Source organism: Vanellus vanellus, assembly GCF_965231255.1.
Source record: "Vanellus vanellus genome assembly, chromosome: Z".
NCBI classification, from domain to species: domain Eukaryota; kingdom Metazoa; phylum Chordata; class Aves; order Charadriiformes; family Charadriidae; genus Vanellus; species Vanellus vanellus.
The window spans coordinates 34,655,856-34,674,308 of record NC_138908.1 but is presented as its reverse complement, the minus strand read 5'-3'; the positions used below and the strand labels follow the sequence as shown (position 1 = coordinate 34,674,308).

Sequence of the window (18,453 nt, the reverse complement as noted above, 5' to 3'; positions counted from 1 at the left end):
GTGTAGCCAGCAAGACTAGGGAAGCGATTGTCCCACTGTACTTGGCACTGGCGAGGCCGCACCTCGAGTACTATGTTCAGTTTTGGGTGCCACAGTATAAGAATGACATTGAGGTGCTGAAGAGGGTCCAGAGAAGGACAACAAAGCTGGTAAAGGGTCTTGAGAATAAGTCTTATGGGCAGCAGCCGAGGGATTTGGGGTTGGTTAGTCTGAAGAAAAGGAAGCTGAGGGGAGACCTTATTGCTCTCTACAGCTACATGAAAGGAGGTTGTAGAGGGGTGGGCATTGGTCTCTTCTCACAAGTTACAACTGATAGGACAAGAGGAAATGGCATCAAGTTGCACCAGGGGATGATTAGGTTAGACATCAGGAAAAACTTCTACACTGAAAGGGTTATCAAAGACTGGACCACACTGCCCAGGGAAGTTGAATCGCCATCCTTGGATGCGTTTAAAAGCCATCTAGATATGGTGCTCAGGGACATGGTTTAGAAGTGGGCCTGGTAGAGTTAGATAATGGTTGGACTTGATAATCTTAAAGGTCTTTTCCAGTCATAAGGATTCTATGATGCAGCCAGGTTTTTCACAATGTTGCAGTACAGGAGGACAAGAGGATATAAGGAAAAATGTTTTCCCCCCATGTACAAAGGCAGTGGAACAAGATACCCAAACAGCCCCTGTGCCACCTTCATTCCTGTAGGTTTTCAAGACCCAGGTGGGCAAAGCCCTGACTACCCTGGTCTGATCTCACAGCTTGGTGCAGAAGGTTGGACCAGAGACCTCCAGAGATCCTTTCCAATCAGAATTATCTTATGACTGATCCTATGAAACAAAGATACACAGTGATATAGCTGTAATACTCATTTAGACTAATATTCTGTTAATCAACGTCCTGCTTTACAGACTGTAGGGATCTACTCTCAATGGGTGGGATCTCTACTCACCTCACTTGGAACTCTCCCCTTTCACTACAATGGCAGTGCAAGAGCCATGTTTGCTAGAGTAAAATGCCAGTTTTGTTGAATCTGGAAACAGCTGCTCATTCCTCCCAGACAGAGCATCACTATTTCAATCTTTCAGCAAGGTTCCAGGGCAGCTATGTCTAGCAGGAAGAAACATTACATCCTCCATTTTTCTTCATGCCATTTCATCAGCTGCCAATCTCGGTATTCAACCTCACAGCCAGATAGCGCTGGGTTAATTGTTTCAGTGTGAGACATGCTGGTGAGGCTGACAATGATTACATGGCAGGTATTTAGTTATTCATCCAGCAGCAACTGGGTGTTTTGTTTCCCTAGCAGGTCTCAGGGCCCTGAGCTGCCCAATAGGCCTTAGCTGCCCTGACCAGCCTCAAAGCAGACCTCTACGACACACCCTACACACCCTTTGCCAATGGTCTACAGCTAAGGTCAGACCATCTGGCCACAAACTATGCTGCAGCTGCACCCAGACACCACCCTGCCTTAGATGCATTTCCTGCACGGACCCCACAGCTCACTTGTTATACTTGCTTTGTCTGAGACCATCAACAGGATCTCCTCCTGTTACCAACCCTGCCCTGCACACCCCGTCTGTGAGCACACTGCTCCTGCCTGTGCTGTGGTCACCCTCAGCTCCTGGTTTGTTATTCCTTGTGAGGCAGCCCTGGTCTTGCTGATCCCTAACTGTAAGAACCACATGTTGAAGCCATGAATGAGCACAGTTGCTAATGAAGATGACGGAGGATTTGCAGCCTGTTTACCAATACTGACCAGTGCAAAAACAGCAGCTGCTGCTCAAAGGCAGGGTCAACTAGCTGGAGAGCAGCTCTGCTGAAAAGGACTGGGGGATCCCAGTGGACAACAAGCCAAACATAAGCAAGCAGTGTGCCCCAGCATCACTGAAGGCAAATGATGACCTGGGCTAAGTCAGTAAGAGAACAGCCATCAGATGAAAAGATATGATTATCCCAGGTTACCTGGCACTTGTTAGGCAACACCAGCAACATAGGGTTCAGTTTGTGTCTCTTCAATTCAATATTGAAATAAAATGGAGAGGCACTATGAGAGTTTTTGTGTGTTGTGTGTATGCACACACATATGTGTCCACCAAGACGGAGGGTTGGAGAACCTGACATAAGAACAGTTGAAGAAATGGGGTTCATCTACCATAGAGAAGACTCAAGGTGGATTTCATCTCCAACTTTTTATACCGCAAAAGTAGTTGTAGAGGAAACAGAGGTGTGCTCTTCAAAAGGACACATAGTGACAGGCTTCAGGCACAAGCTGCTTCAGAGGAAATTATGTTTGAATAACAGGAAACAAACAAGAAAAGCCCAACATTCATTGTAGGAACTAAACACTGGAATAGGTGGCCCAGCAGTGGTGAAAGATCCCTCGCGGGAAATATTCAAGACTTGGCTTGATGGGATAGTCCAACTTATGTCCCTGTTTCCAACAGAAGGTGCATCAGATGATCCCCAGAGTCGCCTTCCAAACAAACTAGACTATTCTATGATGCTCTGACAGAGCTTACGAGAGAGATCTTGTTCTAGCGGTTGGGGAAAAAAAAAAAAAAAAAAAAAAAAAAAAAATCACAAAAGAGCAGCTCCCTTTGCCTAAGAATTAGGCACAAAAGGTTGCAGAATCTTCTGTTGCATAAGCACTTGACCTGACAAGTGAAGGTACGCTTGTTCTGTACTTTCATCAAAGTAACGCAGCATAATTTTTGCAGAGAATTCTACTAACAATTTGTATTAATTTCTTTGCCAGTACAAGCCCTTTAAAATGGTGGGGGTAGTGTGCAACCCACATGCTTAAAATCATAAAGCATACTAACAGCTTAGGATTCTTTTTTGGGATAAAGAAAACCAGGATATTTGCTCTGAACTTCTCCATTGTCCTGACAAATTGTCCTACAAAAAGCATAAAAGTACAACGACTGCCCGGTAAGCACATTCCTGTTCTTTACGCAGGCCTACTGCAATTCTACTCTTTGACCTCTCAGAAATAAACTAATTGGATTTGTGCTTTAAAGGCCACTTGTCATTACCTATGAGACTTCATATTTTATTTTAAGCTCTGTCCCTGTTACAGCAGCATATCACTCTTGGTGCATGTGTTAAAGCATTTTTTCCAGTGTCTCTTGTGGAGACTGAAGATCAATAGCACTGACACTGTCCTGGATCCCATCTTGTTTCAAAATTAATACTAGGTCATACACCAACCCCTGAAAGACAAATACACCAACTAGTGAACACATGTGTAGCCAGAAAGCACTACAGCTTTTTATTTGTTTTCAGTGTTCTTATAGGGGCTCCTATACTAGTCCAAGTCTTGGCGAGGGAAAATAAATCAAAAAGTATCAAGATGACAACAAAAGCTCCTTCAGAGCACCTTAAGAAGTCCACCTTCTCACAATATGCTCTGCAACATCATTACAGTACCTAGCAACCCTAAAAATGCATCAGAATTTTCATGGAGGTAAAAAATATTTAACCTTTTCTATGCTGAAACAATCCCAGACACATAGGACCATCCATGCGATAAACTGTCCACCACAAACCTGAAATTGGTCACAGCTTTAGGCACAGAGTACTTAAGTGAACTCCAAAGTTATCTGTACATAGACAGTGCTGGCTGGATCGGTGACGGAAACGAGAAGTACAGGGTCCTTTTCATCAGCTGCAGACGGACCTTGAGCAAATGACTCACTGATCCCCATGCACACTTTTAAAATTAGAAAAATGTCACTGACTGCCACTGAAGAGCTTGCACCAGTTTTGCAATGGAAGGATCCCCCCACCCTGCTTCCTTTTCCTTGGCAAAACTCTATCTTTCACCAGCTGTCCACTTCCTTCCCCACCATCAGCAAAAACTCTAAGTTTATTTGTATTAAAAAGTTTCCATACCTTTGAATCAAACCTGGTAACAGACAACAGTACCGAAGTTTGTCAATAGCTAGGGAAACTACAAGTCACACACCTACCTATACTAACAGCCTTCCATTCTGTGTTTGTACTGAAGTTTTCCTTACTTAGGAAAACTCCTTACTCATGCTGTCACACATTAGAAAACATTCTCCTTTAATTTGACTTCTCATGTCACTAGCATGTAACTAAAGTCTTTATTACTTCTATGTTATTTAGTTTTACACTGACAATCTGCCCCTTGAGATTATTTTCTTTTAACCCATTAATATCTGCTTCCTTGGTGATTTTTAATATTCACTAGTACAGCTATCCTGACAAGTCTGAAACAGGTCACACTAAATTAGTCCTACCATTCACTATTGATTTTCTAATTAAACTTAACATACCTTAGCTCCTAATTTTTTGGATGTTCCTCAAAGTCACATGATCTCCTTGGCTACTCAAGGCCCTCTGAAAAGTTACCCTAGTTTCTCTAAGCATCTGTACAACACTGTAAAGACACACTCCTTTATGTCTTACATTCTACACAAAACTGTGAAAGAAAAGCATTTTAAGAATGATGTCACAGACCTTCCTGAGCCCTAAGGAATATATTATTTATAAGTATTCCTCAATTAATTCTCCAGTGTATAAGCTTACTAAGTCACTAGTATTCCACTGCCATTAACCTTTGCTATGGTTCACAATCTGGTGGTGATGCATTCTTTTCTGTTCTTGTTCTACAGTGCTAATCTAACCAGGAGCCTTGCTGCAGAGCTGAGCTACAGTATTTTTTTTTTTTTTCCTAACAGTGGTTCTGTGGGAACAATGCTCGGATATCAAGCCATATGAAATTTCTAAAGCTTGTTTTCTTATTCTTCTTTAAAGAAGCCACAGTAGCGTAAACACCAAGCAATGCAGGAGTAGCCCTTGGAATCCTATTACCCATCTCAATAGTTCACTGTGAACCTTCTTCCACCTTGCTACCTGTATTCTTCATGCAGACTTGAAAAGTAAAAAATAACTCCTCTCTGCCCCGACAACATACACAAATAAAATGCATTAAACCAAAAGGTATGTTTATCAAAGACTTCCAAAAGAGAAATAGTGACATTACAAGAAACAAAATACATTTCCTAGATGTTCTTAGGTTCTGATGATAAGCATTTTTTTTTAAGAGAGTAATGTTTAGAACAAGTTTCCTCACTGCAGTATGCAGAAAGCTTTGACATCTGCTATTAGCTTAAGGTTCGTAGCAAGCACGTTTCAGTCCCCTTATCCCTATCATGAGATTTTGATGTTTATGGCAATGCTGTTCTTTTAGCCCATGTGTAACATCCAAGGATAACTGTTGCTAAGGGGCTAAGAAGTTCGAATGGTGCATCTCAAACGGTGACCAGAACCCTGAATTAATATACTGTACACAGAGAATTTTACCTCATTAGTGAGACCAAAAAAAAGAAGCCCAAGAAGAAACATATGCAAGCTAAAATGGTGGCATGCATTTTTGATAATGCACTAAGTTATTTCCTTCCAAACCCTGGATTCCATGGGCCTGGATTTTTGAAGTCATGACCAGGTAGTCTTGGGGCAAGTGGAGGCCTGAGAATTAAGACAATGAAGGACATCTTCATTCAAAGGCCATTTTGAGAAAACAACTGCATGTTTCTGTATATAACTATTCTCTAATCTTTAGAGCAATAAAGAAATAGACTTTACTTGTGTTTTGATCACAAAGGTAAAGAAGTAATTTACAATTCATAAGACTCCAGCTTTTAAGAAATCATCACATTTAAAGAATTCAAAACAAAGAACAATACAGCCAGAATCACAAAAAAAAAAACCTGTATTAAAATGCTAGCCCTGTGGACTTAACATATAAGTGAAATCTAAGATCTTGCTGATGCTCGACGTATAGCAGCTGTTTGTCACAGAAGTACCTCAAGAGTTACAACCTGTTACAAATAAGATGCAACAGAAACAATTATTTTTTATTTTAAATATTGACATGGTTGACAGTCAGAAATAAGTCTAAAATTAGTAAATCTTCTAAAGAGTTCCAAGAACACTACATGCTAGTCCTTGCTACTAGTCTTTCATACTCAGTACACTCCATCACTACCCCTGCTGTACCTACAGTTCCACATAAGCCACCAGTGAATAACACTCCTACAAAACCTCACCAGGATTTTTCTGCTTGTACACTGTGGCACTTCCGTAAAGCATACTGGGGGAGAAGGTTGCCACGTCTTCTGAACTGCAAGTTAGTTAGGAGTAGTCATTGTTATTAAGAATATTTATTACGTGATGTTAGCAGACCAAAATAAAAAAAGATTAAAAAAAATCTATGTATCAATTAAAAGAAATATATACATCAGTTGTTGTATGCTAAAATCAAAGAAAATATGCCTGGTTTTAGAAGATGAGAACTTGCTTTTATTTACAATGTGCTAATGGGTAAAGTGATTAATAAGTAGAAACGTGAAAAAACATAGAAACAACATAGCAGCAAATTACTAGAGTTTGAAATTATCACTTACCAAAATCTACTCTTGTTAGTATGCACTGCATTGGATGGTCAGTTGTATGCCTTGTTGTTGTTGCACCACTTTCATAACAAGTTGCACATAGATCGTAATCGTAGCAAATTAAACACTTGTATCGACGACCTCGAAAATTTCCTTTTAAACATGCATCACAGCTGACACCTGTAAATAAATAAAATTGCTTTAAAACAGCAATAAATACACTTTTTTAAAATAAGAGGCAGATTTGTTGCTAATGCCTCTCAACAACTAAAAGGAGCCAGTCATTTCTGACATGTGCAGCTGACAATTTTGAAATGTATTTATGTCTCTAAAAGATACTGCTGTCCCAAAATTAGAATCTTGAATTCTTAAAGTAAAATAAGGGCAAACTCAAGCACCTGAAATAATAATAGGTCAAGTTATAAAATCTCTTTACCTAGTAGTAATGACCAGTATTTTGACTGTTCAGTTAGGAACCTTGGGCCAAACGCTGAACAGTATATAACAGCTGATCAAGATTAAAAACCAATAAGCAAAACAACTGACAAAAATCCACTAGCTTTTCAGACTTTACTTTCAGACTTCCTAGTACTTTAATTCTGAAGAACACTACAACCATCCCTGACATTATATGTGGGGTAGAAATTAGGGACATTTTCTGTTTTAATTAACAGAAAAAAGTTAGGGTGCTTTTTGAAGTTAGGATGCATCAGTTCTCTCCACCCTTTTTCTTTCTCTAGCTAAATCTCTGCACTGTAAGGTAGTAGTCACACTGCCTGTGTCAGAGAAAGGCTTTATAGCTTCCAAAGGTTTTGATTTTTCTGTGTGGTTTCAGTTCTCTCTTAGTTACTTAACTAAGTAGAAGTGTCATCATCTTGTAATATATCAAGTCTAACACAAACTTCCTTCAATTGCAGCAGCGACTTAAGGGCCTCCAAGAAGGAAACTAGTGTATACAATTAAAGGCAGGGTTTTAAGCAACATCCTCTTTCAGCATCAGCTAAGGCATATTCTTCATAACTTGGTACAAGCACAGACAACTTGAGAGAAATAAAATTGCCAGAATGAAATAGTCACATAGGCCACCTCCCTAATTTTTAAGCCTAACTACCAGAGGGCTGGCGTTAATTACAGATTTTATTTTTTTTTTTTTTTGCATTTTTTTGTTGTGCTACTCCACTCTGTAGCAGCCGAACAGAAGCTTTACCATGTGTAATACAGGAACAAACAATAAGTGATTTCTTTTAAATCTCTGCTACTTGTTCAAATAATTGCACCATCACATTCAATGTGTCAGACACTAACACACTTCCAGACGAGGTATTAAGTCACGGTTCTCCCATAAGTTGTATTTTCCCCATTTTTCTCCTTTAAGCTCAAAACAGTTGATCTAATGCAGATGTAACCCTCTCTGCAACAAACTCCTCCTGTCACGTGTTCTCTCCAATATCCAGACTGTTCCTACTTGAAGACACGTGTTTTTAAGAAGTTCTCATTTACACATGTTCTAAGTGCAAATACTTCACAGAATCACAGAATCACAGAATTATCAGAGTTGGAAGGGACCTCTAGAGATCATCTAGTCCAACTCTCCTGCTAAAGCAGGATTGCCTAGAGCACATTACTCAGGACTGCATCCAGGCGGGTCTTGAAAATCTCCAGGGAAGGGGACTCCACAACCTCCCTGGGCAGCCTGTTCCAGTGCTCTGTCACCCTCACCGTAAAGAACTGTTTCCGTGTATTTGAACGGAACTTCCTGTGTTCTAACGTGTGCCCATTGCCCCTCGTCCTGTCACTTGGAACCATTGAAAAGAGCCTGGCTCCATCCTTCTTCAACCCACCCTTTAGATACTTGTATGCCATAATAAGGTCTCCCCTCAGCCTTCTCTTCTCCAGGCTAAAGAGTCCCAGCTCTCTCAGCCTTTCCTCATAAGGGAGGTGCTCCAAGCCCTTAATCATCTTAGTTGCCCTTCGCTGGACTCGCTCCAGCAGTTCCCTGTCCCTCTTGAACTGGGGAGCCCAAAACTGGACACAGTATTCCAGTTGTGGCCTCACCAGTGCCGAGTAGAGGGGGAGAATGACCTCCCTCGACCTACTGGCCACACTCTTCCCTATGCAGCCCAGGATTCCATTGGCCTTTTTGGCGACAAGGGCACATTGCTGGGCCATGGATAATTTACTGTCTACCACAACCCCCAGATCCTTCTCCTCCAAGCTATCTCCCAGCAGGTCAGCCCCTAACCTGTACTGGTGCCTAGCATTCTTCCTCCCCAGGTGCAGGACCTTGCACTTGCTTTTGTTGAACCTCATTAGGTTCTTCTCTGCCCAGCTCTCCAGCCTGTCCAGGTCACGCTGGATGGCAGCACAGCCCTCTGGGGTGTCAGCCACCCCACCCAGTTTGGTATCATCAGCAAACTTGCTGAGGATACACTCTGTCCCCTCATCCAGGTCATTAATGAATATATTAAACAAAATAGGACCAAGTATTGACCCCTGGGGGACACCACTGGTTACAGGCCTCCAACTAGACTCTGTGCCGCTGATCACAACCCTCTGAGTCCTGTCCCGCAGCCAACTCTCAATCCACCTCACTGTCACCTCATCTAGCCCATACTTCCTCAGCTTCCTAATGAGGATGTCATGGGAGACAGTGTCAAAAGCCTTGCTAAAGTCAAGGTAGATGACATCCACGACTTTCCCCTCATCCAGCCAACCAGTTATAACATCATAGAAAGCTATCAGATTGGTCAAGCACGATTTACCCTTGGTACTTCTCCATATAATTCCGAACTGCAACCCTTTGTGATACTAACTTTGGAGAAATCCAGTCATAAACATAAATCATAGCAAAATGTTTGTAGTTAAAACTTAAGAACATTTCCAGTGGAAATATACAACAAGGTTTTCAAACAACAGATGAGTTTTGCTTCTTATGATCAATTATCAGAAAGTCCAGTCTGATTTGAACAGAAAAACTAACATTAGCATAACACATCACTACAGCTGCTGAAGTCAGACCAAGAGAATAACAGAGTTGTAGAAAGCATGCTGTCTCTATCTTTCAAGGTTAATACTTTGCCACAACTACCACGTGCTCCCCTTCAATAAACAGGCTGACAGCAGGGCATGTACCATATTACCTTTATATCCTTTTGCATAACAGAAGATGAAAAGCACAATAGGGAAAATTGTAATTAAATTAAAAATCTCTGGGAGCAAAACCCATGCTTAAATCCCCAGACTGCACCCTGAAACCAGTAGGACCTCTTTTCCAGAGGTTATGTCATTTATTCTTCCCTTTTTAAAACAGTCTCAAAGTCAGGTCCATTAGTTTTTCCTGTTCCTTTTCAAGCCTATTACTTGGCTGCCAAAACCTCACTCATCTATCCAACCGGGGATCTGGAAACTGAAATACCCAGGCAAATAAGCTCTGCACACCCTATTCTTTCTACTATTTTCTTATCAAAGCTTTGATTTTGTTTTTTTTCTGTACTTTAATCTTTACATCAACTGAAATAGTTGAAATTGTAGACAGTAAATTATCCATGGCCCAGCAATGTGCCCTTGTCGCCAAAAAGGCCAATGGAATCCTGGGCTGCATAGGGAAGAGTGTGGCCAGTAGGTCGAGGGAGGTCATTCTCCCCCTCTACTCTGCACTGGTGAGGCCACAACTGGAATACTGTGTCCAGTTTTGGGCTCCCCAGTTCAAGAGGGACAGGGAGCTGCTGGAGCGAGTCCAGCGAAGGGCAACTAAGATGATTAAGGGCTTGGAGCATCTGCCTTATGAGGAAAGGCTGAGAGAGCTGGGACTCTTTAGCCTGGAGAAGAGAAGGCTGAGGGGAGACCTTATTATGGCATACAAGTATCTAAAGGGTGGGTTGAAGAAGGATGGAGCCAGACTCTTTTCATTGGTTCCAAGTGACAGGACGAGGGGCAATGGGCACAAGTTAGAACACAGGAAGTTCCGTTCAAATACACGGAAACAGTTCTTTACGGTGAGGGTGACAGAGCACTGGAACAGGCTGCCCAGGGAGGTTGTGGAGTCCCCTTCCCTGGAGATTTTCAAGACCCGCCTGGATGCAGTCCTGAGTAATGTGCTCTAGGCAATCCTGCTTTAGCAGGAGAGTTGGACTAGATGATCTCTAGAGGTCCCTTCCAACTCTGATAATTCTGTGATTCTGTGAAATTCCAAAAGTTCATTTCTGTTCCCTGCACAAAACGTAAATACTTGAAGACAACGTACTCTAGTCAGCACAGCATGTCTTTCACTAGATGCCTGTCCAACATTTCCCTGTATTTAACTTACATTTGTGAATACAGCACTTACATTACAGATTCAAGAATGTCAGATTAAACTGGATGCATCCATATTAATCACAGGTTTTGAGAAAACATGGTCTGGACTGGTTCACTTTGAAGCAGGGAACAAAAGCAACCAACCAACCAAAAGAGCCTGAACAATGTGTGACAAAGACTTCAATAGTCAGCATACGTTTCTGACTCACACAAAAACTATTGACTTTTAAAAGAATCCTTGAATGAAATCCTATTAACCCTGAATGAACTGCTATTCAATGAGAACTTTTGAGTCACCTTTTGCAAAGCAATGATTTGGAATGATGAGAGTCAGAAATATCCATTTTAGTTATGGATTAAATTTTCATTATCATAGATGATAGAGGTGTCTTGCTCAAATCTTCTACTTTGTTATTGCTATACAAGTACACACATATCCGGCACAACACATCATGTCTAATTAAAACCTTGCTGCTCACTGACAAAGAATGGTGAGGATTTTTTAATGCAATGTTTTTCCACTAGAGGGTGGCATTGAGCTAAAAGCCTGAAGTGTTTTGGTTCAATTTAATTATCAAAATTCAAGCTCTGAAAGTTTCTTCAGCAGTATTCTCTCGCAATATCAGCAGTCTCAGTCTCTCCAGTTTCATATTTTCAGTGAAATGAATCATGATACGTAACAGTACTATAAAACATACTTTACTCTATCAATAAAATTACTGCTTTTATGTCAAGTCATCCCACATCTTCATCTAGTCCAGGACAATGACTTCAGGGAAGATATTATCACACAGGCATTTTATACATAGCATGCTGAATAGTCACGTCGGGGGGGGGAGAAGGGGGACTACAAAGCCAAAACAACCCCCCTGTCTCCAACACCTTTCATATTCTGACTGTGATAGCCAAATATAATTTGCTCTTATGACATAGAATTGATTTTGCTTGGAATTAACTAAAGCCAGATGAAGTTGCTTTTACTTTTAACAGAGACACCAAAGAGAGCACATAATCTGATTTCACAATAGAGAGAACAACACTGGACAGACACGTAGTTCAAATACTACATACACCAGAATTGATCTGCTTTTACAGCTACAAGTAAAGTTACAGTACAACATCAATTAAAGGTGTCCTGAATGTCCCAAGCCATTACTGCCTTGAACAGACACCCATTTGTAACAGAGCAAAGGGCTTCCCCACATGCACACACTTGGCCTTCTCAGATACTAATATTAAAAGCCCAATAATCTGGCCTAAAAATGACCTGAGAAACTGTGGAGAACTCAGCAGTTTTGGGTTTTTTCTTATGAAGAATACACGATCAAAGACAAGCTATAGAGAGACACTGGAATATGTTCCTGCCTCAAACAATGTAAGTTGCTAAACTTTATCAGTACTTTGGATATATTGTTTAATTTTTAAGAGAAAATTGCCATCCACTAGTCACTAGAAAACATTTAAAACTCAGATGAAGCCTGCAACTGAACTACTCAAACAGTGAAGACAGCAACATTTAGATCCTGAAACAGTATTTAATCCTTGTGATCCCTGAGAACAAAACTCCTTTGTTTTAGCAACACACTAGAAGACATTAGATTCATGAGTAGTAGTTTCACCATTTAACATTCCTGTCAGCAGCAAAATGTTCAAAAATCAACCTTCTGGCCTGTAATTCGGGTACTGTTTTTAAATTATCAGTGCTCAGAGTGAGGATCACTGCATTTATTTAATGTCCAATGTTAACAAAAAATTGGTCTGTCAATGATTTGTTCTCCAAAAAGAAAGTGACAATTATTTAAGCATTTTTTCCTATCTTACCTGACGTCCTAAATGGGTTTGCCCTTCTCAAAGACTGAGAGAATTACATGCAAGAGTGCAACTGAATTTCAAGGGGCTAGACAAACTTTAACATTTCCTACTTTTCAAAATTAGCTTCCAAAAAACCCAGCTTAACCACACAAGTCAAAATTAAAAAATTTTGTATGACAAAAAAGGCATCACAAGGTTACAACCTGTGTACTGCATTAAAATTTTACGTTCTGAAGATCATAACTAAGGCTACTTTTAATATGCATCTCATACATTTCAGTGCAAGATGCTTTTTCACTAAGTTGTTTTGGGTTTTTTTGCTGTGTGTGTGTTTTGTTTTTTTTGGGGTTTTTTTTTGTTTATTTTTTTTTTAAATAAATTTCCTTGATATCAACTATCTCATCTGTAGTCTTCATGCCACACGGTGACCTAGGCCTTACAGAAAAACATTCTACTTAACTGGTTGTTTCTAATCATGGCATCATAGAATAGTTTAGGTTGGAAGGGACCTTAAAGATCATCTAGTCCCAAGCCCCCTGCCACACGCAGGGACACCTCCCACTAGACCAGGTTGCTCAAAGCCCCATCCAGCCTGGCCTTGAACACCTCCAGGGATGGAGCATCCACAACTGCTCTGAGCAGCTTGTTCCAGTCTCACCACCCTCACAGTAAAGAATTTCTTCCCAATATCTAATCTAAATCTACCCTCTTCCAGTTTAAAACCATGACGCCTCATCCTATCACAACACTCACTGATAAAGAGTCCCTCCTCATCTTTCTTGTAGGTCCCCTTTAGGTACTGGAAGGCTGCTGTAAGGTCTCCCCAGAGACTCCTCTCCTCCAGGCTGAACAATCCCAACTCTCTCACCCTGTCCTCATAGGAGAGGTGCTCCAGCCCCCTGATCATCTTCGTGGCCCTCCTCTGGACCAGCTCTAACAGGTCCATGTCTTTCCCGTGTTGCGGACTCCAGAGCTGGATGCAGTATTCCAGGTAGGGTCTCACCAGTGCGGAGTAGAGGGGAAGGATCACCTCCCTCAACCTGCTGGGCACACTTCTTCTGATGCAGCCCAGGATGCGGTTGGCTTTCTGGGCTGCAAGTGTGCATTGCCAGCTCACGTTGAGCTTCTGCTCAAGCAACACGCCCAGGTTCTTCTCCTCAGGGCTGCTCTCAATTCTTTCTCCGCCCAGCCTGTGTTTGTGCTTGGAATTGCCCCGACCCTCGTGCAGGACCTTGCATTTGGCCTGGTGGGACTTCATGAGGTTGGCGTGGACCCACTTCTCCAGCCGGTCCAGGTCCCTCTGGATGGCATCCCTTCCCTCCAGCATGTCAACCCGCTCCACACAGCTCGGTGTCATCAACAAACTTGCTGAGGCAGCACCCAATCGCACTGGCCATGTCACCAACAAAGATGTTGAACAGTACCGGTCCCAATACTGAACCCTGAGGAACACAACTCGTCACTGGTCGCCACTTGGACATTGAGCCATTGACCACAACTCTTTGAGCGCAACCATCCAGCCAACTCCTTACCCACTGAGTGGACCATATTTTCAAATCCATGTCTCTCCAGTTTAGAGACAAGGACGTCGTGCGGGACAGTGTCAAATGCTTTGCACAAGTCCAGGTAGATGACATCAGTTGCTCTTCCCTTATCCACCAATGCTGTAACGCTGTCATAGAAGGCCACCAAATTTGTCAGGCATGACTTGCCCTTGGTGAAGCCATGGTGCCTGTCACCAATCACCTCCTTATTTTCCACGTGCCTCAGCAGAGTTTCCAGGAGGAACTGCTCCATGATCTTGCTGGGCACAGAGGTGAGGCTGACTGGCCTGTAGTTCCCTGGGTCTTCCTTTTTTCCCTTTTTGAAAATATGGGCATTATGCTTCCCCCATTCCAGTCAGCGGGACCTTCACCAAACTGCCACGACTTCTCAAATATGAGGGATAATGGCTTGCAATGTCATCTGCCAGTTCCCTCAGGATGTGTGGACAAATCTCACCAGGTTCCATGGATTTGTGCACCTTCAGGTTTCTTAGATGGTCTCGAACCTCATCTTCGCCTACAGTGGGTGGTTCCTCAGTCTCCTAGTCCTTGCCTTTGCCTTCTGCAACTTGAGTAGTGTTGCTAGAGCACTTGACAGTGAAGACCGAGGCAAAAAAGGTATCGAGTACCTCAGCCTTCTCCATATCCCAGGTAACCAGATCTCCCTCTTCCTTGCAGAGAGGGCCCACATTTTCCCTACGCTTCCTTTTATCACTGACGTACCTATAGAAACTTCTCTTGTTGCCCTTGACGTCCCTGCCCAGATTTAACTCTATCTGGGCTTTAGCTTTCCTAATCTGATCCCTGACTGCTTGGACAATTTCTTTGTATTCCTCCCAGGCTACCCGTCCTTGCTTCCACCCTCTGTAGCATCCCTTTTTGAGTTGGAGATTGTCCAAGAGCTCCTTGTTTATCCATGCAGGCCTCCTGCCGGTTTTGCCCAACTTCCTCCTTGTTGGGATGCTCCTGAGCTTGGAGGAGGTGATTCCTGAATATTAGCCAGCTTTCTTGGGCCCCTCATCCCTCCAGGGCTTTATCCCATGGTACTCTACCAAGCAGATCCCTGCAGAGGCCAAAGTCTGCTCTCCTGAAGTCCACAGCAGTGAGCTTCCTGGGCACCCTCCTTACTGCCCTAAGGATCTTAAACTCCACCATCTCATGGTCACTGCAGCCAAGGCTGCCCTTGAGCTTCACATTCCCCACCAGCACCTCCTTGCTGGTGAGAACAAGGTCCAGCGTAGCACCTCTCCTCGTTGGCTCCTCTGTCACTTGGAGGAGGAAGTTATCATCGAAGCATTCCAGGAACTTCCTGGATTGCTTACACCCTGCTATGTTCTCCCTCCAATAGATATTGGGGTGGTTGAAGTCCCCCATTAGGACCAGGCTTGTGAACACAAGCCTGCTCCTACACGTCTACAGAGGTCCTTATCCGCTCCATCTTCCTGGTCGGGTGGCCTGCAGCAGATCCTCACTGCAACGTCACCTGTCTGTACCCTCCCTTTAATCCCCACCCATAAGCTCTCACTCTGCTCCTCATCCATCCCCAGGCAGAGCTCCATGCACTCCAGCTGGTCCTTGATACAGAGGGCGACACCCCCTCCTTGTTTTCCTTGCCTGTCCTCCCCAAAGAGCCTGTATCCTTCCATTCCAAAACTCCAGTCATAGGAGCCATCCCACCATGTCTCCATGATGCCAAGAAGATCGTAGCCCTGCAGGTGTGTGCACGTCTCTAACTCCTCTTGTTTCTTCACGATGCTACCTGTGTTTGCAGAGAGGCGTTTCAGGTGGGCCCCTGCTCAAGCTAACTTACTGCCTGGAGCAGCTGGAATTCCTTTGTGCTGCACTCCAGGTGCTATCCTGCTGACCTGTGATCCTTCTCTGGGCATCTACTGATGGCATCGGCATCATACTGGTAGGAGTGGAAGGGATTGAGGTTCCCCTGCCCCAGCACCTTCAGTTTAAAGCCCCCTTCACCAGCTTGGCAAGCCTATGAACAAGGATGCTCTTCCCCTTCTCTGACAGATGGACCCCACCAGGCCCCAGTAGACTTTGTTTCTCAAAGTGAGTCCCATGGTCTAAGTAGCCAAGCCCCTGGCTGTGGCACCAGTCCTGTAACCATTTCTTGATTCACCAGATTTGACTGGCCCTTCCAAGTCCCTTCCCTTTGACTGAGAGGAGTGATGAAAAAACTACCTGCACCCCAGACTCCTTTACCACTGCTCCTAGGGCTCTCCAATCCTTCTTGATACTCCTCAGGCTGCTCCTGGCAGTATCACTGCTGCCCACCATGTGAAACACCACCAGTGGATAATAGTCAGTGGACTGTACAAGGCTTTGTAACCTCTCAGTGATGTCTCTCATATGAGCCCCTGGTAAGCAGCACACCTCTCTAGAGAGTGCATCAGGCCAGGAAATGGCTGCCTTCATACCTCTCACAAGAGAGGCACCTACTACTATCACCTATTGCTTTTTCTTCGGCTGCCTTACTCAGCTCCAGCGTCAATCCTGATGTATCTGGTCTTTCCTCTTCTATCTGCAGTGCAGTGAAGCTGTTCTGCAATGGCATGTCAGGTTTTGGGGGAAGTCTGTTTCTCCTCCCGATCCCTGCTTTTGCAAGCTTCCTTTCTCCCACATTACTGCACCCCCTCACTTCTGCATGTTCTGATGGGGGACTTTTTGATTGTTTGGCCTTAGGCTGTGGGTCCACTGGAGACTGGGCTTGGAATCAGCTAATTCATTCTCAGCCTCCCTGATGTCACACAGCCCCCTTACCACCTGCTGCAGCTCAGCCACCTGCTGCAGGAGTTCCTCCACCTGAGCACACCTTCTGCAGGCAGGTCTGCCACCTATCCCTGCACCAGGAGAAAGGTCTAGGCACCTCCTGCTTTCTGAGGTCTGCACTACAGCCTCTCCATTCAGCAGCTCCGTCTCGGTGGAGGCATTGGCCACTGCTGGGGTAGATAGTGCAGACCCCTGAGCCAGAGCTGCAGCATTTGCTCTCAGACCAGTGCCCACTGTTTTGCCCTGAGGTTCAGGTAGGATGAGTGTCCTTGACCTGTGCAGATAATCACAGAATAATGCCTGGTTGCTGGGCTATGTGTACTTGAAGTCTCCCACTTCAGGCCAGTGCAATGTCCCTCCTTCAAAGAGGTACCCTCCCTGAGTGTTCTCCCACGCCAACAGCCATGCCAGGCCCTGGCTGATGCCCCATGCTCTGTTTGCCTGTTCTGTTGGCCATGCTCCTGGTCCCTCGCACTCTCTGGGCTGCTTTGTAAAGGCATGGGGGTGGCCACGATTGCTCTGGCAATGCCCAGGCCTTGTCAGTGTACCCCACAAGAGCTGCCAGCTCCTGGTGGGTCTCTCTGCTGCCCTGGCATTTCCCTACCTCCGGAAAGTCCTCTGTGCACTAAGATCTGCCACTCCACTGCAGGTCAGGCTGGCTCCAAAACAGCTCCCCTCAGTGACTAAATGTTTCTATTACCCCTCATTACCCCCAAGACTGAAGATAATAAATGGCACATATTTTCCTAACATTAAAAAAAAAAAAGCCAAGTGTTTCTTACTTTAATAGCCTCATATCTTAATGCACACTACTGCCTAATTTGAGAGGTTAATTTCTAGAAACAGAAACTTCTGCTGTTTCTGTGAAAATTTCACCAGAAATTCAGCCAAACCATAGAACTTTGACTTTTGTTTATTTTTTCTCATGTGTTTACTAAAGCAGATTGTGAAAACAAACATCAAGAAGACCTACAACACAGAGCATGCTCCATCACCCTTGCAGCTCTAAGTGCCAAACAGAAAATTCACACACCGTATCCTTAAAATAACTAAAAATGCTCCATCCCTTCACGCATTCTGCGTGCATGCTAAACATGCAATATCTTCCTATAGCAGACTAGAAGAAACAGCAACCAGACTAGGTGGTCTGCTAAAATAACTAGTAGCATTAAAGCTGTAGGCAGAGATGACATTGACTTAGAACTGGAAAGAAAGTGGGGAGGGAAGGGAGGTAATCAGGCCTACATTAGACCAGAAGGGGGAAAAAGGCTTTTGTTTTCTGAACAGTACTCATCCTTCCTCTTCAGAGCCTGGAGTAGAAACAGACCCCCTCCAATCTTGTTGTCTCCCTGTCATCAACAAGTTTCACGAAGCCCACTTGCACAGTGTCCAGTACTTGTCTAGAGCTAGTCTAAAAAGAAAGAATCAGGCAGTATGGCTGGCCCAGCAAGTTCAAGCCTTGGTCCTAACACATGATCAGTCAGCCTGCTACCAAAAGGAGTTTTTCCATTTTTGCTTTCACATTCCAAGTTGTAGAAGTTATACACAGAACAGTTTCAGTCATCTAGGTTATCAGGAACAAGCAATTAGTAAGCACTGCAGAA

At 43.6% G+C, this 18,453-nt stretch overlaps 1 protein-coding gene across 2 annotated transcripts in view; it reads right to left on the bottom strand.

Moving 5' to 3' along the window:
• The window catches only part of KCMF1 (potassium channel modulatory factor 1), a 64,727-nt gene that overhangs the window by 28,457 nt on the left and 17,817 nt on the right, over window positions 1-18,453 (bottom strand). For both annotated transcript variants that reach the window (XM_082497585.1, XM_082497586.1), the window contains one exon: window positions 6,429-6,596. In XM_082497585.1, coding sequence (XP_082353711.1) covers window positions 6,429-6,596 — 168 coding nt within the window. The remainder of the gene's footprint in view (window positions 1-6,428; window positions 6,597-18,453) is intronic.